General features: G+C 56.8%; 12 protein-coding genes and 1 non-coding gene across 13 annotated transcripts; 6 read left to right on the forward strand and 7 right to left on the reverse strand.

Annotated features, from left to right (window-relative positions):
* Window positions 1-72: 72 nt before the first annotated feature.
* Window positions 73-1,956, reverse strand: PHSY_003563 (cycloheximide resistance protein; the record flags this gene model as incomplete). The annotated part of the gene is made up of 1 exon (XM_012334182.1): window positions 73-1,956. One exon carries the CDS (start codon window positions 1,954-1,956, stop codon window positions 73-75), a length of 1,884 nt encoding a protein of 627 aa, XP_012189572.1.
* A 499-nt stretch (window positions 1,957-2,455) lies between these two features.
* Window positions 2,456-3,187, reverse strand: PHSY_003564 (hypothetical protein; the record flags this gene model as incomplete). The annotated part of the gene is made up of 2 exons (XM_012334183.1): window positions 2,456-2,697; window positions 3,082-3,187. 2 exons carry the CDS (start codon window positions 3,185-3,187, stop codon window positions 2,456-2,458), a joined length of 348 nt encoding a protein of 115 aa, XP_012189573.1.
* A 745-nt stretch (window positions 3,188-3,932) lies between these two features.
* Window positions 3,933-4,883, forward strand: PHSY_003565 (C6 transcription factor; the record flags this gene model as incomplete). The annotated part of the gene is made up of 2 exons (XM_012334184.1): window positions 3,933-4,033; window positions 4,115-4,883. The coding sequence occupies 2 exons, from the start codon at window positions 3,933-3,935 to the stop codon at window positions 4,881-4,883; spliced, it is 870 nt and encodes a 289-aa protein (XP_012189574.1).
* A 183-nt stretch (window positions 4,884-5,066) lies between these two features.
* On the reverse strand, window positions 5,067-6,182 carry PHSY_003566 (hypothetical protein; the record flags this gene model as incomplete). The annotated part of the gene is made up of 1 exon (XM_012334185.1): window positions 5,067-6,182. The coding sequence occupies one exon, from the start codon at window positions 6,180-6,182 to the stop codon at window positions 5,067-5,069; it is 1,116 nt and encodes a 371-aa protein (XP_012189575.1).
* Window positions 6,183-6,514: 332 nt separating this feature from the next.
* On the reverse strand, window positions 6,515-11,325 carry PHSY_003567 (choline kinase; the record flags this gene model as incomplete). Its single annotated transcript, XM_012334186.1, has 3 exons — window positions 6,515-9,884; window positions 10,724-10,938; window positions 11,272-11,325. 3 exons carry the CDS (start codon window positions 11,323-11,325, stop codon window positions 6,515-6,517), a joined length of 3,639 nt encoding a protein of 1,212 aa, XP_012189576.1.
* A 153-nt stretch (window positions 11,326-11,478) lies between these two features.
* On the forward strand, window positions 11,479-14,535 carry PHSY_003568 (transcription corepressor; the record flags this gene model as incomplete). Its single annotated transcript, XM_012334187.1, has 1 exon — window positions 11,479-14,535. One exon carries the CDS (start codon window positions 11,479-11,481, stop codon window positions 14,533-14,535), a length of 3,057 nt encoding a protein of 1,018 aa, XP_012189577.1.
* Window positions 14,536-15,077: 542 nt separating this feature from the next.
* PHSY_003569 (aspartate-semialdehyde dehydrogenase) lies at window positions 15,078-16,190 on the forward strand (the record flags this gene model as incomplete). Its single annotated transcript, XM_012334188.1, has 1 exon — window positions 15,078-16,190. One exon carries the CDS (start codon window positions 15,078-15,080, stop codon window positions 16,188-16,190), a length of 1,113 nt encoding a protein of 370 aa, XP_012189578.1.
* A 77-nt stretch (window positions 16,191-16,267) lies between these two features.
* PHSY_003570 (hypothetical protein) lies at window positions 16,268-16,513 on the reverse strand (the record flags this gene model as incomplete). Its single annotated transcript, XM_012334189.1, has 1 exon — window positions 16,268-16,513. One exon carries the CDS (start codon window positions 16,511-16,513, stop codon window positions 16,268-16,270), a length of 246 nt encoding a protein of 81 aa, XP_012189579.1.
* A 154-nt stretch (window positions 16,514-16,667) lies between these two features.
* On the reverse strand, window positions 16,668-16,781 carry PHSY_007616. Its single transcript has one exon. It is a non-coding gene; the product is annotated as a tRNA-Met (tRNA).
* Window positions 16,782-17,202: 421 nt separating this feature from the next.
* Window positions 17,203-18,507, forward strand: PHSY_003571 (hypothetical protein; the record flags this gene model as incomplete). Its single annotated transcript, XM_012334190.1, has 1 exon — window positions 17,203-18,507. The coding sequence occupies one exon, from the start codon at window positions 17,203-17,205 to the stop codon at window positions 18,505-18,507; it is 1,305 nt and encodes a 434-aa protein (XP_012189580.1).
* Window positions 18,508-18,737: 230 nt separating this feature from the next.
* Window positions 18,738-20,215, reverse strand: PHSY_003572 (glycoside hydrolase; the record flags this gene model as incomplete). Its single annotated transcript, XM_012334191.1, has 2 exons — window positions 18,738-19,821; window positions 20,196-20,215. The coding sequence occupies 2 exons, from the start codon at window positions 20,213-20,215 to the stop codon at window positions 18,738-18,740; spliced, it is 1,104 nt and encodes a 367-aa protein (XP_012189581.1).
* A 1,418-nt stretch (window positions 20,216-21,633) lies between these two features.
* Window positions 21,634-23,712, forward strand: PHSY_003573 (potential fatty-acyl coenzyme A oxidase; the record flags this gene model as incomplete). The annotated part of the gene is made up of 1 exon (XM_012334192.1): window positions 21,634-23,712. The coding sequence occupies one exon, from the start codon at window positions 21,634-21,636 to the stop codon at window positions 23,710-23,712; it is 2,079 nt and encodes a 692-aa protein (XP_012189582.1).
* A 444-nt stretch (window positions 23,713-24,156) lies between these two features.
* Window positions 24,157-25,537, forward strand: PHSY_003574 (endoplasmic reticulum-Golgi intermediate compartment protein; the record flags this gene model as incomplete). Its single annotated transcript, XM_012334193.1, has 2 exons — window positions 24,157-24,210; window positions 24,284-25,537. The coding sequence occupies 2 exons, from the start codon at window positions 24,157-24,159 to the stop codon at window positions 25,535-25,537; spliced, it is 1,308 nt and encodes a 435-aa protein (XP_012189583.1).
* Window positions 25,538-26,145: the final 608 nt, after the last annotated feature.

The raw sequence follows: 26,145 nt of genomic DNA on the forward strand, positions 1-26,145 counted from the left end.
TTACAAGGATGCAAAACTGATATACAAGGCAAATATTTCTATACATGCTAAACGGTACCACCCTCTCCCTCTCTAATAGACATGTGCGTACTTGGAATGCTTCCTGAGCAGGTGCCCGTACCTCTGCAGACCCCACAGCGGCAGGATCAAGAACGCAAAGATGCCACCCAGCAGACTGCTACCCCCACCTACACCAAGGTTCTTGAAAAGCGCATGCCCGAACAGCGGGAAAGCGGCCGCCATGGTCGACCTGATCAAGGCGTTCGCTGCCAACACGGAAGCTGCGTACTTGGGATACGACATTGGCAGATACACCAGCAAGCTCTGGAACAGCAGGAACACTCCGGGAAGCAGCAACGCCGAAAAGATGATGGGAACGATCCAGTGGATATCTTCCCTGCTGGTCCATCCGAATCCAAACATGGCGACGGGGACGAAGAACGATGCGAACAGTGCGATACTGATGCGGTCCTCGGGAATGATGATCCCCTTTTGGGCTTTGGCGAGAAAGCGCGGGTTGAAGAACTTCTTGAGGTACCAGAGGTAACCGAACAAAGTGACTACTCCGGAGACGGCTAGTCCGAGGAACGGCAGTCCTGACTCGCCCAGATTGAAGTGGTGCATCTGGATGAACACAATTGGATATGCCTCAAAAAATAAGTAAAAGCATGAATAGGCAAGTCCGAGTAACAAACTTGAGAAGAAGACGACGGGCTCGATAGAGATGATGAGAGGGCGGAGGAGCGCTTCCTTGGTGATGGCGAGGACGGTTGTGGCTTGTTGGTCCAGCTCGCTCTGTGCGCGCAGACGCGTATTTCCGGTGAGCGCACGGAGCCTCTTAGCGCGCTGCAAAAGAATATGTCCTTCGAAAGTTTCCGGCAACAAGAGCGCCAGAACGATTGTCGTGACACCAGAGAGGATGGTAAGCAGCCACAAAGGCCACCTCCAATTCAGGTTCATGGCCGAGAATCCGCCGATGACGGGGCCTAGTACGGGCCCACACACGGCACCTACAGCCCAAATGGCAATGGGGAACGCTACACCAACACCTTCGTACATGTCGGCGATGCTTGCACCACCCGTAGCGAGCGCCGGAGAGCCAAAGAAGCCGGTCCAGAAACGCATGGCCATGAGGGTGCTGTAATTGGGAGCGAGCGAAGCGACAATGTTGAAGATGACAAAGATGATCATACTCGGGATGTAGGTCCAGTTGCGTCCGATGGCGGGGATCTCGCTGAGTGGGGAAAGCGCCATGGGGCCGATACCGTAGCCGAGCACAAAGAGGGAGAGACCGAGGGTGGCCTGTGTGAGGTTGACATGGAACTCCTGCATGACGCCTGGGATGGAAGGTGTGTAGATGGCTGAGCCCGAGTAGACGCCAAAGGTGAGCAGACCGATGAGGAAGGTGACAAAGGCCTTTTTGCGGGAGGACCAGTTGCGTGGGTTTTCGGGATCGTCGTCGCCATACCATCCTACGATGATGCGGTCGTCCGAGGTGTTGGATTTGCTGGATGTGGAGGAGAGCTTCTCGTTGGCGTTACTGACGACACGTGCGACGGTGTCGGTGCCCTGTGCTTGAGTCAGTGCCGCTTCGATATCGACACCGCCGACATCATGAAGATTGGTGGAGTCTTGCGGGATGGCTGACTTGGATTTTTCGGGACAAGATTCGCACAGGGTGGCTGTCTCTGAAATGTGGGCGGAAGAAGAGGCTGTGCCAGAGACAAGTGAGGACGGGACGACAAAGTCGGAGCGCTGATCGGGACGAGGGAAGAGCTTGCCGCTGGACGCTTGGTTGAGCAGCGTGCCCACCCACGCAGTGGCTAGAGCTGAAGTCATTGTGTGCGCGTGGTTTCGAAGGATGAAGGGGAATGAGGGTGATAGGATGGAGGAAGATGATGAACGGTGATGGAAGGGATCGTCGATAAGGTGTGGTCTCTTTATACCTTTGGCCATCTACTCAAACTAGCACGAGCCCTGGCGTCGAACTTTGCGCAGCAGCTGCGAACAACGTACAACAATGTGCGACTCGATAGCAACAGCGGTGATGACGACAATGACGGCGTGGAGATACATTCGGAGATGAAAGAAGGTTCGCTTGACGTGCTTGTAGCAAATCCCCGAATCGCTTGGGTGGGAATGGGTCTGCTATCTTTGACGTCTTGGCGGCTGCCCGGAGTAATGGAGTAATGTCCACGGAGCTTGGTGCCCACTAAGGAGATTTTTGCACGCGACGCCGCCAGGGTCCGGGAGCTGCATGTGGAGTCGTGACGTGACATGTGGGTAAACCCCGTCAAAGCGTTTGGAGGGCGTACAAGAAAAGCTGCGCACAATGTCGTGCTTGTTCCGTGGAAACGGGCTGACCGACATGGGCGATCAGCGATGTGCACGAGTATGGAAACTGCAAGAAGCAGGTAGAACGTGGACTGCGCTCCGATGCGCATGAGGGAGCCGGCTATGAGACCTGGTGAAAAGCACCTGCTCTGGAGCGGCTGAGCCCACAGAGAAAGAGCATGCGGATGTTGGCCTCGGGAAGCATATGCTCGGATATCCATGGCGCATTGCAACGTTTCCGAAGCGTGGAATGTTTGAGGATGAGGAAAATGCCGATAGGAATGGATAGCCGCTGTCGTCCGGCATTCAAACTTGGACAGCTCGAGTTGGATAGAATGGCGTTACCGTAGCACACGCTTGCGCCTGCCAAGACAAAACGTGGTCGCCATCAACAATAAGTATGTGTGCGTCTTTTCGCCTTTCCTCCACGGACGACTGAGATACCTCGCGTCGCAATCTAAACTCCGCGGCAAACGCTAGGCGTCAATTACAGCATATCCAATACCTGTCAGATCGACACGGCATGCCTGTCGTTGGCATCTTTCAAACCATCGACGGGCAGAGTGAACGTTCCTACTTGTATTCCATCAGCCACGGTCAGCCGAGGGGTGCTCGACTGTCACACGCCCGTCAGGGTCGAAGAGTACATGCACTCTAACAATGACATTGTGCAGCTCAGAAGCCACAAAGAGTAAGGCGACCCAAACAAAAGCATCCAGCTGCCTTGCAGCGTGTTGCATCGCCGACCGGGGTCAAAGCGCCCATACTGCACCTTGTCAATAACGCTGTGCGACTCGAAACACCGCAAACGAGCGTGCTCATACCATGTGTCGCTCTTCAGCGGTAAAGCCATGGCGCTAGAAACACCGCTATTGTTTCAACCGTTCAAAAGATGCGTTGGTCGGTCGGAACACCGGAAAGGTTCTTTTCGTCCATTGTTAACGTCTTTTGCTGTTGTCAATCCGGCTTCTCGTTCCTCACACGCAGTCTCGTGCGCTTCGTTTCGTGCCATCCATCTGCAGTGCAAGGTGGCGTGTCTCCTTTCTATGATCACCCCCTTCGTTAGTTCTCATCCTTGTCATCTGGCAGTGGCCAGCCTGCTCGCTCAACACTGAATCGGCTTTCGCTGCACGCTTCCACGATGCCAAGGCCGTCGATTCAGAAGCTGCTTCACGTTGCCCATTGAGACCGCGGTGCCGATTCTCCGGACAAACTGCATGTTCCTAACGCATGCTCTGTCTTGGTTGGCCTGGACTGCATCCCATTGTCTATGATGCTTCGACGCCGGAAAAGTGCCATACGACCACACGGAGTCCGTTGGGACGGCACGGCTGCTTTGACGGGCTGTGATCAGCCTCATGAACAAAGACCGCTCAAAGGGAAGCCGCAAGTGCTGTCCAAATGTGCAAGCGAAGCATCACCACGTTGCCGCGATGTGTCAACGAGCTGATCCGGCCTAGCATCGCAGGAGCATCAAGCTCGATTCTATATATTCACCGCATCTTTCAGCGGGATTCCCCACATCCTCCCAGCCCATTCTCACTCCGGGATGCTCCAATTGGCGGCAAACCTATCTAGCTTTGTCATATTCCTCAACCATGCAGTCTCCTTACAAGTCTGCCGCATCTCCCTCGTCGCTGACCGTGTCTGGGTCTAGACGAAGCCGCATCAGCCAAGCGTGCATGGCTTGTCGCCGAAGGTGAGCCCTTTGCCATCCCTGCATCTCTTTATATACACAGCATGCTCGAAATCTGACCACCTTCCTTGTTGACCAATGCAGGAAGATCAAGTGCAACGGCGACCTCGATGGCTGTGCTCACTGCAAACAAACGGAGCAGCAATGCCGCTACGAGCCAGTGTCCGACGGTGACAAGCTCAGGGCGAGATCGTACAAGCGAAAGCTTATCCAGCGTCGACAGCAGACGCGGGTCCTTTATGATGGGCCGATGTACCTCGAGCCGGCCTTTTTGGCGTGTCCATACGGTATGGCTTCAACCACAGCGGGTTTCTACGCTCTGCGATCCGCTGTCGACACTGTTCCGGCGCACAGGCAGCAGTACAGCCCAATCTTTCACCCAGCCACCCCTCCAATGACGGACACGGACTCGTACACTTTCTTCGTATCACCTTCGTCAGAGACCTCGACACAGCTGCAGCCCATCAACAGCAACACATCTTTCCCATACACGATTCTGGCACCGACTCCGATCGAATCGCTCTCGTCGCTGTCATCATCACCATCCGGGTCAGAAAGCACTGTTATGACACCCATCGGCGCATCAACTCACATGCATTTCCCGGGCTTTGTAGGTGATCTGCAGGTCTACACCGTGCCCTGCATCGACACAGTTGCAGGTACCAACGATATCGCCGGACATAGTGGTTCTTCCGTGGAGTCTACACCTTCTGCATTCTCACAGGAATATTCTACGCTTTCCTCGTCCCACCTGTTCTTTTATTCCATGATGACTGAGTTCCAGATCACTGCTTCTGGCTACAAGCCGACCGTAGATGCAAATACATCGACGCTTGCGGGCGCTTTTGCTTGATACCGTCCTCGCCTTGGTCTATACCCGGATCACTGTCACCTCAGACTCTGAAATTCTAAGCGAGTGCTAAAAAGGCGACAGAGGCTTTTGAATCCGCTCGCTGTTTGAATCATGTATGCAAGATGTGCGTATTCGAAGAATCATGAAAGATACAAATACAAGCAATGCCAAGCCGCCACCCGTTCAGTCGAAAGCCAACTTCCTCGCCAATCGTTTCCTTTCTTCGATCTCCTTTGAATCCAGCGGACGCTTCTTCCCATTCCCGACGTTTTGCTGCTTCTCTCTCGCTTCGTTCTTCTCCTTGCTGTCTGAGAGCAAAGGGTGAGCCGCTGGATCTTCGGCATCCAACGCCTTTGTCGGATGTCGCGGGAGCTGTTTGAACGGTGTCGGTGGAGGACTTTGCTTGAAGTATGGGTGGTGCAGTGCTTGGTTGGCGCTGAGGCGTTTGAGTGGATCGTACAGGAGCGTACGTTGCAGGAAGTCGAGCGCCTCTGGACTGGCCGCAAGGAATAGATCCGCCAAGTTGGATTTCGGATGTTGCTCGAACGATGTATACTCTGGCAGAGATTTGTGACTCGGCCAGTCTTTCTCTGTCGGTGTACCGAGCGCCTTAAAGATGGTCGTGAGTTGTTCGGCATCCGACTCTCCAGGGAGATAAGGAACGCGCAGCATGAGTTCGGCAAAGATGCATCCCACGCTCCACATATCCACCGCCGACGAGTAGGCTCTCGACCCCAGCAGCAGTTCCGGCGGACGATACCACCTCGTCACGACCTGATGTGTCATTCTCGCTCCTGGATCTCCGTGCTCTCTTGCAAGACCAAAATCGGCAATCTTGAGCTCGCCCGAAGGAGAGATGAGCAAGTTGTTCGGTTTCAAATCCCGATGCAGCACCCAGTTGCGATGACAGTACTCCATGCCACGGCAAAGCATGGCCATCCAACTCTTGATGTCGGCCTGCGTAAAGATCAGCGCTTTGTCCTTGACGAGCGCCTCCAGATTGGTGTCCAGGAACTCGAGCACCAGGTTGAGCGAAGGAGACCGGGAGCCGGAGGAAAACACGTCGACCATCTTGATCACATTGGGATGGTTGAGTTCCTTCAAGAACTTGACTTCGCGTATCGCCGTGACGTCCATGCCGTTCTCGTTGGAGACGATCTTGATCTTCTTGATGGCTACCTTCTGTCCCGTCTTGATGTTGCGCGCGAGGAACACAGAGGCGTAGGTACCTTCGCCCACCTTCTCCACCTTGGCGTACAGGTTTGCGATCGCCAGATTCTGCGCCGCTGCAGTCTCCATCGTGGGCGACTGCCGCTCAAGCTTGGTGTGTGAGTGCGCTGTACGATCGAAGCGTCGTGGGCCGCAAGGGCTTCCGCTTCTGCTTTGACTGCCGCCGCCGCCGCCCTGGACCGTGATGTGCGGCTTCAAGAATGAGGTCTCGAGCAAAGTCGGCAAATGCTCAGTCAGATCAAGAATGCAGGCACGACTTTGTGGAGTTCTCATACACGCGGCACGCCAAATCAAACCCGACTCCCGAGCGCGATATGTCAATTCGATTTCCACAGCTTCCCGATTTTTGTTCGACACGATGTGCGCTGAATACATACAAAACATCATTGCTGAGACCGAGTTCAGATGCCATCGATGCCGAGCTGCTTGAGCTGCTCAAATTCCTGTCGGAAGAGCTCGATGCGACCGAGAGCGTACCGCAAATTATCAAAGGTCTCGGCACAACCTGCTGAAGCGACCAGTTGTGTGCTTTTTTCGGACAAGACTGTCTCGCCGACTCGCTGGCCGTCCGCCTCCGCTGTGGCTCTGGATAGCACCGATTCGAGTTCCTCCTTTGCAAACACGATTCCCCACAAACCCCACACGGCATGCGTGGCGGAACTCCACAGATGAACTTCACGCTCGAGTCGGTCGACCTCCTTCTCGATACTTGCATCCAGGGACGCCAAAGCTAGCACTTGAGGCGATGCAGAGCCCTCCAAGAACGGCGAGGCAGCCCCGAGGCAGCTGGCCGGGGTGCTCGGAGCGGACGGATTGACAGCTCGAAGTGGGCCCGACGACGGTGCCTGCCATGATGACGAAGAGATCGACTCGGTGCTGCCTCTCCTCGCAAGACTCTTGGTCAACTGTTTCTCCACGCCGTGGGACGATGGGCCAGAAGTGGAGCCCCTTCTGATTGAGGCAGATGCGTTGGAGCTGTTCTGCGACAACGCTGGGCGATTGCGTTCTCCGGACGACTTTTCGAGAGCCGCCATTTGTGCAGCACCAGTGCCTGGCGTAACCGGCGCGCTCGGCCTTTCTGCGGTGATGGGCCCCTTGATCGCGGTGTCCGAAGGAGGATACTGTAGCGAGGCGACAGCAGGCGGCAGTGCAATGTCGCCGGGGACATCGCCGGCTGCCGGTGGAGCTGACGCACCTGGTCCGCCTTTGGTCGCGCGACCGCCCATTCGGAGCAGTCGGCCCTGCTCGACGTAAGCACGCAGCCATTTTCGACGTTGCTGCTCATCCGGATACGCGCCGTGGTGCGTGAGCGACCACGAGAGCGTGGCATGATGGTAGTCGGCGCGCCACTCCTGAAAGTGGTTGGCAATGTCGTAACCGCGCGGGTTCGGGCTGGCGTACTCGAAGTCAATGACGACGATCCGATGATGGAGCGGTGGCGGCTTCTTGAAGTTGATGCGGCTACGGCTCTTGGACCTCATGGCGATAGGACTCTGAGGATCGGCGACAGACGCAGCGCTGTCGCGTCTGCTGTCGTGCGATGCTAGCCGCGGCATTCCGGCGGGGATAGAAGGCACTTCGACAGAGGGAGACCTGGCGTCTCGCATCCTTTGCTCCGTTTGCGCGGGGGCGAGGGATGCGAAGGTAGCATTCGTATGCTTGATGGCGAGCAGATTGCCGTACTGGGCGTCGTTATGGGCAAAAACTCGGCGCGAGGGTCCTTCGCGTCGCTCCCACCTCCTCACGAATCGTTTGTACTCCTCGATTTGGTGGATCAGCGAGACGAGGTCGATGGCGCGAATGGCGCGCAGCGTGTTGCGCAGGTTGCCTGGAGAGGGGCCAATCGTGGCGGTGGACAGGGCGTCGGGACCAGCCTGCATCTCTTGACGGATCGAGGGATGGCCCGAGAAGCATATAGCGATGGCCTTGGCACCGCTTTCGGTCTTGGCGAACCTATCGACGAGCTCGATCACCTTGGCCGCCTCACGCGACCACCTCTTGAGTCGTCGCCACACGCCGGGGTAGGGTCCTCGCGACGACTTTGGCTTGTTGCTGGATCGACCCTGCGGCGCCAACGCAAGCGGACTCATGGGTCCGTCGGTGACGGGTGGGAAGTAGGAGTTGGGCGTGTCGGTGGCGGACGAGCCTGAAAGTGAGGGGCTTGTTACGCCCGTCATGGCAGGGCTCTCCCCGAAGAAGCTGGACTGTGAGTTGTAGCTGGTCGCCAACGAATCGAGCGAGACGGCCGAACTATTGCGATGCGAGAATGCGTAGCTGGGGCGCGCGTCCATGCTATCGGTTGACGAGACCTCGTCGGGGCCCATCGGCGCTGGACTTGCGCGCACCACGCCGCGGTTGTCGAGACCGTAGACGGGAGAAGTGCTGGCTTTGTCCATCACGCTGGACTGGTGTCGATGACGGACCCTGCGACGTGGACGATGCGAGCTGGCCATGATGTGATTCTCAATGCCCCTTCCAAAACCCTTCTCGCTTGGACCGCGCAGGTTGCCCTGTTCCAGCACGGTGCGCATCACTTCGAGCGGAACCGAATGCAGCTCGTTCATGCGGCGCGCTACCCAATGCGCACGACCTTCACGACCCTTGACGACCAGGCTTCCACCTGGAAGCATGTAGGCTTCCCTGTCCCCAAAATCGCGCATTCCTTCCTTCTGGATGGGGTCGCAGTCGTAAAACTCTTCGACGCGACCATTGGCGAACGTGCCGAGGATGTGCGGACCTATCTCGTAGAGGCTGGACAAGGTGTGCAGGATGAGAAGTTCGGCACGACGAGAAAGCAGCGCCTCTGAGCTGGCGCCATAGACGCGGAGCAGGACGGTGGGAGGTGGTGGGACGTTGCTGCGCGCAGACTCGGGTATCTGGTAGCTCGCAAAGAAGACGGCGTTGGTGAATGCACCACTAATTCGCTTGAGACCAAGCTGTTCGGGTTCAAGCGGCCAGAGGGAAGCATCAACGGTCTCCTGAGTCCAGCCGAGAAGACAGAGCTGGTCGGAAAAGAGCTGCAACACCTTTGCGCGAAACTGCTTGGTGTCGGCTTGACGTGCATCCAAACGCCAACCGCGGGCCGCTGGAATGCCGTCAGCGTGCATATCTTCCTCATCGACATCGAGCGTATCAAACCCGTCTGCATCAGCTCCACGTTCGGCGCGCTCTTCGTCCGAATCTGGCGGCGAGGGACGTTGGGCTGTGGTATCTGGGTCGGTGGAGGTGACGTGCGACGACGAATCGGATGCTTCTGACGCGTGCCTCGGCGATAGTCTGCGATACAGTGACGAGAAGGCCGAAAGTCCTGATCGGGTGGGTGAAGGGGACGAACCTGTCCGTGACGTCTCCCTGAACCGAAGGGACGCGGATGACTGGGAAGCTATTGGTGTTGCTGCTCCGCTTGGTAGGCCGGACTGTCGAGGATCGAGGTCAGCATTGGTGAGGCCACCATGGGCGAGGAAGGGCTGGTCTTGCGACCCAACGGTATCGACCGCGAGGTGATACTGAGGTTCGTCAATCTCCTCAAGCGAGAGAGCGTTGAAGTCCGGATCCTGGTCCTGGTCCGAAAACTCATCGGCGCTAGATGTGGAAGAGTACGAGTAGGCAGAGAGTGCAGGCGAAGGCGTCGGGGGCGGCGATCGGAAAGGATCGAAGACGGGCGATGCAATGTCGCCGTCCTGTACCCTGTGCTGCTGCTGCTCCTGCTGCATGATGGCACAGGACGTTGCGCTGCGGAACTCCCCGTCGAGCTTGCCCGCCGCCACGGAGCTGGATCGGGTGGAGGGAACGAAGAGGTCGACACCACGCTAAAGACGGATGCGGTCAGAGTTCACTTGGTACTGTCCATGCTGTGAGGATGACTTCACTAAGAGTATCGCTTGGTTGCTTCCCGCCTTGAGGTCGGCTTGGCTCGATCTTCTGCAACTGCAGAGCTGGGTCGGATCAAGTTGCTTTGGATTCGGATTTGCCGATACGTCTGCAACGCCGTGTTTCTATCGATACAGGCGAGGACCTTTTTGATGCGTGTGAGCCAGAGCCGAAGCGGTGGAGTAAATGATGGTCAAGTGCAACGTCGGCACGAGCGTCAGAGTGCAACTCACATGGATTGGATTGGTCGGTCCATCCGTGGCTTGTCGCCGAACGCGAGCGTGCGAGGTGTGTGCTTCCTGTGAAAAAGGCCCTTCGCTCACCTCGCCAAGTCTCCATGCCTCAACTCAACTCAATTTAATCTGCTGTTTGCACTTGATTCTAGTTGTTCCATCGGCAGTCGCACATCGTCATCCCGAAATTCTCTCCCCTCTTCGCTGTTCGCTGTTCTCACTCCACTTTTTAGCGCTCTATGTTGGCTGGCTCGTCTGGCGCCACCTCTGAGCAGGTCTAACAGACCACGAAAAGGGACTCCCCTCAATAATGCGGAGAACAGAGTGTTTGGACGAAGCATGATCAGCTAGCTCTCGGTTGCCATTACCATGCTCTGTTGCGATCCTCAGCATCGCCGATCCTTGATCAGACCTCGTCTTCTGTAAGCCAGCCGCTAAGCAACCTATCTTCAGCGCTCGGATCATCCGAACATACAAGCCAGCTGCCTTGAGTCCTGTCAGACCGACCTGTTGAGGCTGGCAAGGATGGGAATTTCCGACTCCTTGAACTTTACTCGCTCGATTTCAGAGAAGCAGAGACAGGCGAAAGCCACATGCAGCCACGGTTGATTGCCCTGTTCGCGTGTGCTTCTGACAAGTCGAAAAAGTAGACCCTCTCCAAAGGCTCCGTTCGGCAAGTCCGACAGTAGACTCAAAATTCCGATTGTTGCACTTTTCAGGATCTGCGAGACAACACGGTGCAGCAAGCCAGAGAGAACCGGGGAGAGAAGGAGAGAGCGAGAGCGAGAGAGAAAGCGTGACGGCGGAAAGAGATGCGCATCGTGACGGTCGTCGCGTGTGATGATGGATGGACCCTCGTCGGCTAAGCCGTCTTCCTTCGCTTCTTGGTTGACATCCTACTTCGGCACATCCTGCTGATCACTCCTCCCTTTCACTTCGCCTCACAAACCCCTCGAGCGCATTCAGCGAGGCAGAGCTGGCAGAGCACACGCATTGCAGACGGAAGCAGGCATCCCTCTGCTCTGCGGTCAGCATTCGCCAACCTACAGCTTCACCATCACGACTACGACGCCGACGACGACCACGCCCAACGCAAGCAGCGTCAGCATCGTCCTTTTTGTCGACACCTGCAGCCCTCACAGCAGCACCGTCCTTGTTCGATACGTGGCCGCTCGCTCTCCGCGCCCGCCGACTGCGTCGAGCAGAACGGCTCCTTTCGATTTCAGCAGCCTGCTGCTGCGGTCCCCTGAACGTCGGCAGCCATGTCCATCATCCTGCCCGACTGGGTGGCTCATCCCAGCGATGACAAGAAGGGAAAGCTCTCCACGATCTTCAGCGTTGCCGTCCATCCCGACTCGAGTCGCCTCGCTACCGCTGGTCTCGACACCAAGATCCGAATCTGGTCTACCGCAACCATCCTCAACCCAGAAGCAGAAAGAAACACAAACACACATCGCCTCCTCTCCACCTTGTCAAGACATACGGGGAGTGTGCTCGTGGTGCGATGGGCCAACTCCGGTCGCTTCCTCGCTTCTGGCTCCGATGACACCGTGGCGCTCGTATGGGATCTTGATCCGAGCGGTATGGGAGGAGGCAGCTTCGGATCTAGCGAGGTCAACATCGAAAGCTGGAGGCCGCATCGTCGTCTAGCGGGTCACGAATCGGACGTAGTGGACCTGGCGTGGGCGGACAACGACGAGTTCATCGCCACAGTTGGCCTCGATTCCAAGGTCATCATCTGGTCCGGCACCACCTTTGACCGGCTCCGCACCATCGACGGTCATCAAGGTTTCGTCAAAGGCGTCGTCTTCGACCCTTTAGGCCAGTACCTCGCAACAGCATCCGACGACAAGACGGTCAAAGTATGGCGCACATCCGACTGGGGGCTCGAACGCTCCGTTACAGACCCTTTCCTCGCCAGTCCATCGACCGCCTTCTTCCGTCGTCCAAGCTGGTCGCCGGACGGCAGCCTGCTGCTGTGCGCCAACGCCATGAGCGGACCCGTGTTCGTCGCTAGCGTTGTCAAGAGGGCCAACTGGAGCAGCGACATCTACTTTGTCGGCCACGAGAACGCCGTCGTGGTAACGGCGTTCAGTCCCAAGATCTTCGTTGGGTTCGATGGCGGCACACATTCGTGCGTAGTCGCCTTGGGCTCGCTGGACCAGTCCGTATCCATCTGGGTCACTGGCCTCGAGCAGCCCGTTCTAGTGGCCAGAGACGTGTTCGAGCGCCAAGTCATGGATCTGTCGTGGTCCGCCGACGGCTACACGCTGTATGCTTGCTCCTCGGATGGTACCGTGGCTGTCTTCCACCTCTCCCCCGAACTCATCTCCGACGCTCTCAGCGCAGACAGGCTCGAGCAATCGCGTGCCAAGCATGGCGTCAAGCGCATACGAAACGCTGCCTCGACGTTCAACCCGGCATCAAGCGTCGGAACCTCGGATCGACCCAACGTCCTGCAGCCACGCAAGGCAGGTCAACAGCCATCGGCAAGGGCATCCGTAGCACCTGTACCCATCGCAGGATCCGTCGTCCCTGTTCGACTCGCAGCATCTACTAAGGAGCGGCTTCAACAGACCATCACCATCACCAGGGACGGCAAGCGACGCATCCGACCCACGCTCATCGGCGATGACATGACGCCGCCACAGGCACCTGCTGCTCAGTACGCGCCGCAGCCAGTCGCCGCATCATCGCACACATCGATGCCTATGATCCAGAACCACCAGCTTCCAGCGATGCGCGAGGCGATTGGCGGAACCACGACCGACGGATTCGGAGCTGGTTCAGGCGTCAACGGCGTCCATTCAGGCTCGACGAATGGCGTCTTGAGCGAAGCAGCAGCCGCAGCAGTGGCCGCTGCGCTGGCAGCACAGCGATTGCACCCTCCTGCAGCGGCAACACCTTCGGCCGCCGCCTCGTCGATGATGCCGTACGTGCCTGTGGGCTTGCCATTCGGGATCATGCCCGAAGGAGCCAGGCCGGAAGACATGATGCAATTTTGGACCGAGTTCCAGCAGCGCTTCATGCGAGGAACGAAGCGAAAGGCGGAAGAAGTAGAGCCGGGGAGCGACACCGAGGACATCGAGCCCATCGGCAAGCTGCAGAAGGGCAAGACCAAGGCCGACATTGGCCGAACGCTCGGAGCGGAACATCCTCGCGACCCAGCTGGTCCCAAGAAGGTTCTGAGAGAAGCTCTGACGGGCGTGAGCGGTATCGTTGAGGATGGCGTCCGCAAAGGTGTACATCTATCTGTGCCCGAGACGCCTAGCATCTATCGCCGCGACGAGGATGGCATTTCGATAGAGATTCGCAATTTTGACGAGTCACGACCTACTGAGATCGCGAGGCTCGATCCCTCGGACAAGGACCGCGTATTGTGGCTCGACTTCAGCCCAACGGCGGCGACGCTGGCCACGACCACGTCTTTCTTCTCAGCAATTGCGCTGGAGGACTCGACGGTGCTGATCTACTCGTCGCGGGGACGCAGGGTGGGCAATCTGCTGCTCGACTCGGCATGCTATCGACTCGAGAGTAACGGAACAGTTCTGATGGCGGTGACCGTCTCTGGACTCATGTATCGGTGGAACATACGCGCCGACCGCGAGATGCACCGGCCAGTGTCGATGCTGAACTTGCTCGGCGATCCCGAGAACCTGTCCTCGATGGCGGTGCATGCCAACGGTGCGCCCATCGTCATCCTACACAGCGAAAAGGCGTACACGTTCGACGACAAGAAGCTGGGCTGGGTGTGCATCAGCGACGGATGGTGGGCCGAACACTCGGAAGCCTGGGACGGCCGCACCCGCAGTCGTGGCAGCGAGGCATCGATCCGTGATCCCGTGCGCGCGATCGAAGCCGAGATCAACACCATGTACGTGCGTCGCGTACACGGGGACAACCAGGTGGGCGCACAAGAGGAGTCGGACGACGACGAGTCGCCGCCGGTCGAGATGAGCGTGCCCGAGGACAAAAAGTCGGACTTTGTGATCGCCGTCACGTTGCGTCACCTGGAAGCACGGATGCTGGCAGCTACGATCCTCGACAGCGCCAACGAGTACAAGAATCATCTCTTCACGTACGCCAAGCGCATCGCAGAAGAAGGCATCAAGAACCAGGCGGAAGATCTCATCAAGTCGCTGATCGGGCCGATCTACTACAAGCCTGAGAAGGACCAGGATGCTGCGTGGCAACCAACGATCCTTGGATATGACAAGCGTCAGCTTTGCAGTCAGGTGCTGCAAATCATGGCGAGGCCGCGCAACCTCACGTCGCTCGTGCAACCCTACCAGGAGATTCTGTCCAACATGAGAACCTGAACCCAAGCAATGTGGTGAATAGACAGCCTCGAGCGTCCATCTGCCATGTTGACGCCGACCTATGTCTGCAACACGGTAGAACAGCCCGTCGCTCCTATGCGACCTACTTTCGTTGGCAACCTGTATTTGTACTTCCTACTAGCACATTCCAACTCGACGGACATTGAGTTACAGTATGCACATCATTTTGTTCTCGAAGACATTGTCAGCCTTTGTCTATGAAGCCTGAGAATGGAGGCAGGAGCCTGCTGACAGATGTCGTTCAGCGAGAAAACCCTGCAAGTGTTACATCTGCTCGGAAGGCACATCCGAGACGTGTGGCAAAAAGATGGGTGCCCGTTCAGCAGTGACTCGACCGCGATGGCGCACGGATTGGAAGAAGTCTCGAAAGGGCTGCTTTTGCGCTCTGTGAAGTCTAAATTGTTGTGGCAAATCAAACTGCGAGTCCCTCGCTTGCGTACTGATAAGATTTCCACATCTGATCTTCCGATCTTTCCACCACCGAACCATCAGCCTCATCGAATCCGCTACTGTCGCCCTCAATGTCGGTCGCATCTTCCTCGTCATCGCAAAAGCTCAAAGTCGGCCTGCTCGGTGCTACGGGCACGGTGGGTCAACGCTTCATCCTGCAGCTCGCTGCTCATCCGCAGTTCGAGCTTGCTGCGCTAGGCGCATCGTCCTCTTCGGCGGGCAAGCCGTACATCCAAGCAGTTCAGGGGAGGTGGAAGCAGATCCGCCGAGTTCCGGACAATGTGGCGCAGATGCCCGTATACGAATGCAAGCCGGAGCACTTTGCAGAATGCCAAGTGGTTTTCTCTGGTCTCGACTCCGGACCTGCTGGACCTGTGGAGGATGCCTTCCGGAAAGCCGAGTTGAGGGTATTCTCCAACGCGAAAAACTATCGCACCGATCCGTTGTGCCCATTGGTGGTTCCTCTGGTCAATCCGGAACATATGCAGATCTTGCCATATCAACGACAGCAGGTGGGAACTAAGAAGGGATTCATCGTCACCAATGCGAACTGCTCCACCACCGGTATCGTTGTACCCTTGAAGGCGCTGGAAGCCAAGTTCGGACCGCTGGACAAGATTCTGGTCAACACGATGCAGGCTATCTCCGGTGCAGGCTACCCCGGTGTGTCTTCGCTCGACATCTTGGACAACGTCGTACCGTTCATCAGCGGCGAAGAGGAAAAGATCGAGTGGGAGACGGCCAAGATCTTGGGTGGCATCAAGTCGGACAAGACTGCATTCGACTATCACGAAGAGCACCCGCTCAAGGTCTCTGCTCACTGCAACCGTGTCCCTGTCATCGACGGTCACATGGAGTGCGTCTCGGTCTCGTTCAAGAACCGACCCGCACCGTCTGTAGAGCAAGTCAAAAAGTGTCTGGAAGAGTTCACCACGGAAGCGCAAAAGATCGGTGTCCACTCGGCGCCCAAACAGGCCATCACGGTGCACGAGGAGCAGGATCGCCCACAACCACGTCTGGACCGTGACTGGCAGAACGGCGCTGGTGTCAACGTGGGAAGGGTGCGCGAATGCCCCGTCTTTGACATCAAGTTTGTGGTGCTCTCCAACAACGTCATGATCGGCGCCGCCACGAGCTCGGTGATGAACGCAGAGATCGCCCTCGCCAAGGGATTCCTCTCGTGATCGTCGCAAATCACATTCAAGAGTACGCAATACATTAAACGACTCGACAAACCAGCGTCGTGTACAAACAAGCAGTTTTACATAGTCTTGACCTCACCGCCGGGCTCGACGTATTCAATGTGCTCGTGCTTTCCGCCGGCGCTTGCAGTAGTCAGCTCGTGCGCAACATTGTCCGGAATTGTAGCGGCGAAACCCTTCACGATCGAATCAAAGGTCTGCGTGATCGTTCCACCGGCTCTCTGCAGCTTGGATTTGTACTCGTCGATGGCGGATTGAGGTGTGCCATCCTTGAAGATGACAATGTAGGGCCTGAGCTCCGCCATTTTAGCGGTGATATAGATTTAGTGTTCGTGAGTCTGTGATTGTGGTTGTGTTGCTGCACAGCCTGAGCAGGCACTGAACGATCGCATGCAACGCGATGGTCACCAACAAGGAGATGGATGTGAACAAGGGATTAAAAAATAAAGGTAAAAACAGTAGCTTCTGTCGGTTTCGATCCGACGACCTTTGGGTATCACCACCTTGCGGTGGAAAGGTTGTTTTTCATAGCAATGTATGAGCCCAACGCGCTACCTACTGCGCTAAGAAGCTGCTTCGTGAGATTAACTGCACGTTATTGAATATATAACTACAAACAAGATGGAACTGCATCTCACAGGCGCGTTTGACTGCTGCAAACTTGCGAGACCGAGACGCGTCAAGCTTGCGGCTCATGTTGGAATTTCAAAAGCTAGAAGCGAAGACAATCATTGAAAGTGCGTGCGTGCATGCGTGCTTGTGCGGGTCCGGGTGACGAAGAGGCGCAGGTGAGGCTTGAGTGTGTCACTGAATCTGATGTTTCTTCTCGATCCCATCCTCATCTTCGACCAAGAACGTCATCAAACAGCAGCGATCGTCGCTCGGTCGATATCTACGCTGGTTTTCATCACACATATACGTCTCGACATCCCACATCCACGGTTTCTGCTCGGCTTCCCGACCATAGTAACAAACACACACACGCACACACACAATGTCAACTCGAGCTTCGGCCAAGGTGCTGTCGGATTCGCCGCGCTCATCACCGCCCCCTATCGGGCCTTCGTCCGAGGCGAACGGTACCGCACACAAGACGGTGACGCGCCGACGCTCCTCTTCGCTGCAAAAGGGCCAAGCTGTGCTGCGTGCATTGTCCAGAGCTGAATCGGACTATGACCGAGACGAGCTAGACAGGAGCTCGGCTTTGCAGACGCAGAGTTCTTCAACTGCAGCGTCCGCCATCGCCGAGGAATCCGCATCGGGCGCCAACCTCAACGGATCCGTCGTCGGCGATACCGCTGTTCGCCGTCGTTCAAAAGCTACAAAGACATCATCCTCACCCAAATCAGCGCGTCCCAACGCCAATGGACACGTGGCTCCTGCAAGCAGCAAGAGCTGGGAGATCCCTCGCAAGATCTTCCACAGCTCTATGGGTCTTCTCGTCCTCCAACTTTACTTCTCCGACCAGGACTACACCACCGTCGTCCGCAGACTTTCCATCTTCCTCGGCATCGTCGTTACAGCCGACGTCGTTCGCCTCAACAATGCCAGATTCGAAAAGATCTACGAGCGCGTGCTGGGTTTCCTGATGCGCGAATCCGAAAAGGACAAGGTCAACGGCGTCGTGTGGTACCTGATCGGTGTCATCACCTCGTTGCACTTCTTCCCGGAGGACATTGCGTGCGTTTCGGTCATGATCCTCTCGTGGTGCGATACAGCCGCCTCGACGTTTGGAAGGCTGTTTGGACGATACACGCCTGCGCTGCCTAGTCCGCCATTTGCAAGACGCAAGTCGACGGCTGGATTCATCGCTGCCATCGTCAGCGGTGCATTGACCTCGTACCTGTTCTGGGGCACCTCGATCGCTTCTAGCAATGTGCGACCCAACGGTATCTCGTGGTCCGGCTCTGGTTACGCGCACCCGGCCATCTTTGGCACGGATCGCGTCGCCGGTGCCACAGGTACCGGATGGCAAGGCCTTTCCATCGGCTTGCGAGGCCAGAGCGGTACCGGTCTTCTTCCGGGCGCCTCAGGCTTGTCGGCACAATACCTGGGTGCCGACAGCATCGCCAAGGGAAAGCTCGGAACCGACGCGCTGCCCATCCACAAGGATGTCCCCGGTATGCCAATCTGGCTGCTCACGATAGGTTCGGGTGTCGTGGCTGCCGTAGCAGAGGGTCTCGAGCTAGGCGGTGTCGACGACAACCTTTCGTTGCCCATCCTCTCGGCCACGGGTATCTGGGCCATGTTTTACTCGTGGGGAAGGCTGGCCGGTGCTTGGCAGAGGTGGTTCGCATAGACGATCTCAATCGCGGTGGAAAAGCAAATACGTAGACACAAATGGCAATGCAGCACACGATTTTGTCTCACGGCAGAACAATGATAGATGACTCTTGGACGCTGCAGCCACTGCGCCTCAGTGACCAGCAATGACGGGTCTTGTAAGTAATACAAACGTACAATTGTAGCAGATGATACCCCACGATGGACTTTCTCCGGAACCGCAGGATATGGCCGTGAAGCTGAAGCCTAAGAATCGAGCTTGTTCTTGACCTTGTTTAGCAGCTTAGATATGGATCCGCCAGACCCGAATCCAGACCCGGATCCAGACTCGATTGCGGAGGCGGGGACGCTAGGCTGGTTACCGAAATGGTGCATGTCGTCTTCTTGTTCAGCACCGAGGCGCAGCCTCTTTCCGCAGTTGGGTCTGGAGGGGAGGTGCGGAGTGCCGTCCTGAGCGAAGCAGAGTCTCTGGATGCACGTCCTTCTGTTTCCTTCCTCCCTCTCCAACGCGTGGAACACGATGAAGTACTCGTCCTCGACTCCCTTGACAACTGCAGCGCCGCCTGGACCCATAACGCTTCTCGCTTTGTCCGTTTCCAATAACGGTCGATTGGGACACTCGTACGGACCGAACAGACCGTTGTGAGAGATGGCGTACGAGGTGGCGTACGATCCGTTGGTGAAGGTGCCCGAGGAGAAGAAGAGGATGTACGCGTTGCTGGGTGGATGGTGGAATAGGTAAGGGGCTTCGAGCAGACCGTTCTGATAGGCGTGTTTTGGACCTTGCAAAGGGTGCATATCTCCGACGAGCGAGAGGCCGTCGGGAGCGAGCTCGGAGAGCCAGAGCTGTGGGTGTTTGGTGTACATGCTGTCCCAATCTGACTTGTAGACGAGATAGCGTTTGCCGCTAGCCGGATCCTCGAATGGTTGCGGGTCGAGGGTGCCTCCTGTCTGGCCACGTGAGATGAGCGGTCGATCGGTGATCCACCGGTAGGGACCACGCGGATCGTTGTCCGAGTAAGCGACGCCGATGCACTGTTTCTTGTAGATCGAGTCTTGGCACGAGACGTACATCAAGTAGCCACCTCGACCTTGAGGTGCTTCGATCACCTCAGGTGCCCAAAGGAAGCCTGGCACACCGGCTTGATAGGGTGGCAGTGGACCGGGAAGACAATCGTGCTCGTGATGAGTCCAGGAGCAGAAATCCTTGGTGAAAGAGCATTGGATGTTCTTGCCATTGCCGTTGGTGCCAAAGGCGTACCAAGTCTGGCTGGCACGGTCGTAGAAGACGCCCGGATCGGCAAAGTCGTGCGAAATCACTGCAGCAAGACTGGGTGTTCAGAACGCGTTCGGCATCTCGGTCGATCATGTGATTGTGTGGGCCATATTTGCTCACCTGGATTACAATAGCCTAGATGGGGATGAGCCGGCATCGTCAAAGATGTCTCTTGTGTCGTCTACAGTGTACAGTTGTGTGGCGGACAGATCGTGGAAGGGGAGGAAGAGAGTGAACTTCAGAGGACCAAGAAGTTCGTCACCTATGCCAGGAGCCCACGGGACGTGCCGGCGGCAAGTCGAGCAAGTCGATGACTGCACGAAGCTGGGCTGTACAGTCACATACCACTACATCGTTCAACGTGCGCACAGCCTGGAGTACCAAACAGCATGAATCTCGGATCGAGGACCAAAATGACCTCAACCTACTTGTCGCTCGTCATGGGCATCGAGAGAGGGCTGTGCAGCCGCGTAGCTCGCTCTGCTTGACATCTCGGCAACCATCGTCGAGATATGAAATTGTGGAGGCAAAATGTGACCTATTCTCATTGTCAGAAAAATAGAACTCTAACATGATTTTGCTTCCACAATGACAAAGCGATGGATAAGCAGAGTCGATATCTTCCCTTTTGCTCTAATTGCTCTAATTGAGCGTGAAAAGACGGTGGCCGAGCTGCTGTGCCTTACGCTAAGCCTGTTACTGCCGGCTGCTTTCACGCATCTGCGCTATCGTGTAGGTGACAATTTCGTAGCCTTGTCCAGGCCTGAGACGTACGAACATGTCCACTTGGATGCTCTCGAAGGGTTTCGTCGTCGTCTACATCACTGCCGCAAGAAGCTTAAAAAATGATTCATCGTTCTCGCTCAGCTTTTTTCCAGAATGATAAACGTGTGCGTTCAAGAAACTGCAGTGGGCGGTGGACCTTGCCAACGATGGCGCTAGCGGAACGAAGATCCAAACAGGACCTGAAGGAACGCTTGTGCGATCTGCGCATGTTCGATGCACGATGATCCGTAAGGTGGTTGGTTGCGTTGGATGCGGAGAAGGGTCGAGACTTTTGTATTTTCCGATTGAGCTCTTTTGTAATTACATCCTTTGCTTCATTTCAAAAATACTGGCATCGCTGCTCGAAATCGATGCCCGATGACCGGATTAGGCAAAGCTGCAAAGCAGGCAAGCAGCTAGGCAAGCAATCACACGCCGAATCCACAGCAGACAGTGGGCTTTCAACATTCATTTTGGCCAACCTCTCTCGCTTGACAAGCGGCTTTCTCTCCACTCTATCCAAACTTAGTCCACCCGAACATTTTCTCCTCCAAGGCAAGTGACGGCTACCCCGCACAGCTAGGCTGTCGACTGAGCCAATCGCATTCTGTGATTGCCTGCCCTCTGATTCAACTGAAACCGGTTGCTTGCGCCCTGCTTCTATCGCCGCTCCACCGCTAGTCCGTTCCCGGTCGTGATAATTGAGCAACAACGTTGCAGTTCGCTTTCAACCTGTGACCTTTGCATCCACCGCTTTCCCTCCCTCCACGACCATCTCATCCTCGTTTGGCTGCGTCAACGTCATACACACCTGACATTATCACCCCTTGCTGGACAACATTCCGACTCCACAACACCTTCCCTGTCTTGTTCAAGTCGGTCTTCTCGCAACCTATCGAGACAAACTAGCCCACCATGTCGTCTTGGACCGACAGCCTGACCATGGACACCATGGCAAAGGAGAGGGCAAACCCTCCCTTTGACGTTCGCAAGGTAGGTACTTTGCTTTGTAGCCGCTGTGCTCTCAACTCTCGCATCTCACTGTTCCGGTAATGCTGACCTTGCTCGCTCCCTTGCTTTTTCCTCCTGCTGCTGCGACAGATGTCCATCGAACACCACGGCAGCGAGAGCGATCTGGTCAAGAAGGAAAAGTTCATGCTCGAGGCCAGTCGCGACCCCGTCTTCTATTCAGGCGACATTTACGATCTCACCAAGGATCAGATCCGTGAGCGCACCATGCAGCGCATCCAGCGCCTCGCACACTACGTCACCAGCGAGTCCGTCGACGACTTCCAGAAGCGTATGGAGCTCATGTCCATGCTCGATCCCGGTCTCTGGACCCGTCTTGGTGTCCACTACGGTCTTTTCCTCGGTGCCATCCGATCCGGTGCAACCCCCAATCAGTTCTCCTACTGGATGGAGAAGGGTGTCATCGCTTGCCAGGGCATGTTCGGATGCTTCGGCATGACCGAGCTCGCCCACGGCTCCAACGTCGCAGGTCTTGAGACCACCGCCCACTTCGACGGCCAGTCCGACGAGTTCGTTATCCATACCCCCAACCTCGGCGCCACAAAGTGGTGGATCGGCGGTGCAGCCCAGACCGCCACCCACTGCTCCGTCTTTGCTCAGCTGATCGTCAAGGGCAAGCGATACGGCACAAAGACCTTCATCGTGCCCCTCCGCGACCCCAAGAGCTTCCAGCTGCTCCCCGGCATCAACATTGGCGACATCGGCATGAAGATGGGTCGCGACGGCATCGACAACGGCTACATCCAGTTCACCAACGTTCGCATTCCACGCGCATACATGCTCATGAAGCACACCCAGGTCACCCGCGAAGGGGAGGTGCGCGAGCCTCCTCTCCAGCAGCTCACCTACGGCGCGCTCCTCCAAGGCCGAACCGCCATGGTTTCGGATGCAGCCAACACCGCCAAAAAGGCGCTCACCATCTCGGTCCGATACGCCGCTGCACGACGACAGTTCAAGTCGGACGCAAAGGCCCAGCTCGAGACGCAGATCATCGACTATCCCATCCATCAGCGTCGCCTCATGCCCCTCGTGGCTCAGGCCGTCGCCTTTGGCTACACCTCGCTCGAGCTTCAGCGTCTGTTCGAGGAGACTTCACAGGCGCTCGAGAGCCTCGAGCCCGGTGACCCCAACCTCGATGCCACCATCGAGAAGCTCAAGGAGACCCACTCCACCAGCGCCGGTCTCAAGGCCTTCTGCACCTGGGCCACTCTGGAGACCATTGACCGCTCCCGACAGGCGTGTGGTGGTCACGGCTACTCGAGCTACAACGGTTTCGCGAACATGTATGCGGATTTCGCAGTGCACTGCACATGGGAAGGTGACAACACGATCTTGGCCTTGCAGTCCGGTCGATTCCTCATCTCTGCATTCCAGGATGCTCTGGACGGCAAGAAGCAGGTCAGCCAAGGTACCATGTACATGAACAACCTCGACAAGGTCTTGTCCGCCAAGTGCGAGTCCAACGAAGCGCTCGACATCCTCGACGGCATCGATCGCGGTTGGGCCACCGTCGCCGCCCACGCCGTCAAAAAGGCCTCCGAAGACTACCAGGCGTGCCTCAAGGCCGGTCGCAGCAGAGAGCAGGCGTTCGAAGACTGCTCGCAGGTGCGCTTCGTTGCTGCCAGCGTCCACACCAGCGGCTACATCTTCCGCCAATTCCGATCGGCCGTCGAGCGTGTCGAGAAGAGCGATGACGGAGTGCGTGAGCACCTCGAACTGTTGGCCAAATTCTACGGCCTCTGGCAGATGGAGGAGAAGGCTGCCTTCTTCCTCCGCAGTGGCTGGCTGACACCGGAGCAGCTTGACTACGCCTCGGCTAGGGTCACCGAGTACTGCGCCAAGACGCGCACCTTTGCCATCCCCCTCATCGACTCGTTCGCCATCTCGGACCACGTGCTCAACTCGCCCATCGGAAGGTACGACGGTGACATCTACCGCGAGTACTTCCGCATGGTCCGCCGCAACAACCCCCAGCTGAAGGAGCACCCATACTTTGAGCGTCTCATTCGACCTTTCATCGAGCGACAGCTACCTGACGTCGAAGACTTCGACGAAGCCATCGGCATCGATGACGAGATCGAGGAGATCAAGCAGGACCGCGAGGAGGCTGAAGCTGAGGCCAAGGCACAGGCTGCTGAGAAGAAGGAGTAGATGCACCTCCTTCGAGTCGTCCTGCCCGTTGCTCTCGCCTCGACCTCCACACGCACATAAAGCATACATGCCTTCGTCAAATTGTCTTCTGTTTCTCATGCTCTCGTTGTAATTGGATACCGGATATGATCATGATTGCCTTGTTTGCCAGTGTCCGAAGTGTGGTGCCGCAAAACTGGATCTGGCCTCAGGAAACCATCGCGTATTGCGTCTCTGTTTTTCCCTCCATATTGTTAGGTCTTGCTGCTCGCTGAATTTTATCGTGCGTGTCGGTCGACTTCATCGAACCCCGCCCGCGCCCATTGTTTCCACGCTGGAAGATTGCCGGCCATTTCTCAGCTCTATCTGCCACCTCCCTCGTGTGACCCATTGGACATCCCGACCACCACTGTTGTTTTTCCGCGACCGATCGCATCGTCCTCACGGCAGGTCCCTACGGAGAAGATGGGCAAAAACGGCATCTTCGGCCAGTTGAGAGGCATCGATGCCTTCTCAAAGGTAGGTGCGCTGGTCCGTAGATTCGTGCTTCGGGGCAAAGGAGCTGACAGTTGACCCATCTTCCTGTTCACAGACCATGGATGATGTGCGCATCCGAACCAACGCGGGTGCGCTCATCACGCTCATTTCGGCGCTCCTGATCGTGGTGCTCACTATCGGCGAGTTTGTCGACTACCGCACGGTTCACCTCAAGCCGGCGTTGGAAGTGGATCGATCTCGAGGCGAAAAGCTGACGGTCAACATGAACATCACCTTCCCACGTGTACCCTGCTACCTGCTCTCGCTGGATGTGATGGACATCTCGGGTGAGCACGTCAACGATATCCAGCACGACATCGAGAGGACACGCATCAGCCACGACGGCAGGGTGGTTGAGCAGGGCAAAAAGTCGCTAAAGGGTGAGGCAGCCCGCATCGCCAATACCAGGGGCAAAGATTACTGCGGCGACTGCTACGGTGGTCAACCACCTGCAAGCGGATGCTGCAACACGTGCGACGAGGTGCGTGAAGCTTATGTGAGGAAAGGCTGGAGTTTCGCCGATCCGGACCACGTCGATCAGTGCGTCGCCGAAGGCTGGTCCGAAAAGATCAAGGAGCAGAATCAGGAGGGGTGCCGCATCTCGGGCAAGCTGCACGTCAACAAGGTGGTCGGTAGCTTCCACCTGTCTCCAGGCAAGGCGTTCCAGCGCAACAGCATGCACGTTCACGACCTCGTCCCTTACCTCTCCGGCACCGGCGCAGAGCACCACGACTTTGGACACATCATCCACGAGTTCAGCTTTGGCTCCGAACAGGAGTACCACGGCCTGACCACCGCCAAAGAGCGTGCCGTCAAGAACAAGCTGGGCGTCAAGGATCCACTGGAAGGGGTACGTGCCCACACATCGCAGACTCAGTTCATGTTCCAGTACTTTGTCAAGGTCGTCTCGACCGAGTTCCGACCGCTGTCAGGCGAGACGCTCAAGACGCAGCAGTACTCGGTCACGACCTACGAACGCGACCTGTCGCCCGGAGCCAACGCCGCCGCGCTCGCAGGAATGTCGAACGAAGGATCCGGAGCACAAATCTCGCATGGCTTCGCCGGCGTACCAGGCGTGTTTTTCAATTACGAGATCTCTCCGCTCAAAACGATTCACTCGGAGTACCGACAGTCGCTCTCGCACTTCTTGACGTCGACCTGCGCCATCGTGGGTGGTATCTTGACGGTCGCTGGCATTTTGGACAGCCTGGTTTACAACTCGAGAAGAAGGCTCGGCATGAGGGATGGCAACGATCACGACGCAAGGGAGGGGCTGGGATACACCAGCAAGACGGGCAAATTCCTGTGAGGCTCGAGCCTGGATATGGCATCTGCTCTGTCCACGGGTTGTGGTTGTCAACTGAGTTCAAATGCACCTCTTTTCCTTGAAAGCATGCTGTGTTTCCGAGTGTGAAGGCATCTGCTGAGCAACCACTTCTTAGCGCCATCTCATTGCTGCATCTCATCGAAGTCAGGTGCGTGAAGCAAGCCGAAGCACGAGCCCGTCGCTGCTTTCATATCCTTCACGCCCGTTCGAATCGATGCAACACGACACCATTCGGGCCCTACGAAGTCGCCCGGACGAGTTTGTTTGACCTGCCGTGCCGATCCGATCGAGAACGCAAGGGTCTTGTCGGATGCGATGCCGTCTCGCCTGCGAGAGCGAGTTGAAGAGGCGAGATTCGCTGGTTCCTAGAGCAGGCCACCTGCCGAAATTTCCCAGTTGCACGTCAAGTCCGAGGCCGGGTGCAAGAAGACTGACTGATGCGTGTCCCTGTCTCGGATTTGTCAAAAAGTAGCACAGACGCCAGAGGGGGAGCTGCAGAAGCACCTACAGCCAGAGAGGGAGAGAGAATTGGGCGAAAGTGAGACGCGACTCGAGTCGCGTTCCCTTTGCGCTGCTGCACTTCGGCCTTT

The sequence above is a fragment of the Pseudozyma hubeiensis genome, assembly GCF_000403515.1.
Source record: "Pseudozyma hubeiensis SY62 DNA, scaffold: PHS36, whole genome shotgun sequence".
NCBI classification, from domain to species: domain Eukaryota; kingdom Fungi; phylum Basidiomycota; class Ustilaginomycetes; order Ustilaginales; family Ustilaginaceae; genus Pseudozyma; species Pseudozyma hubeiensis.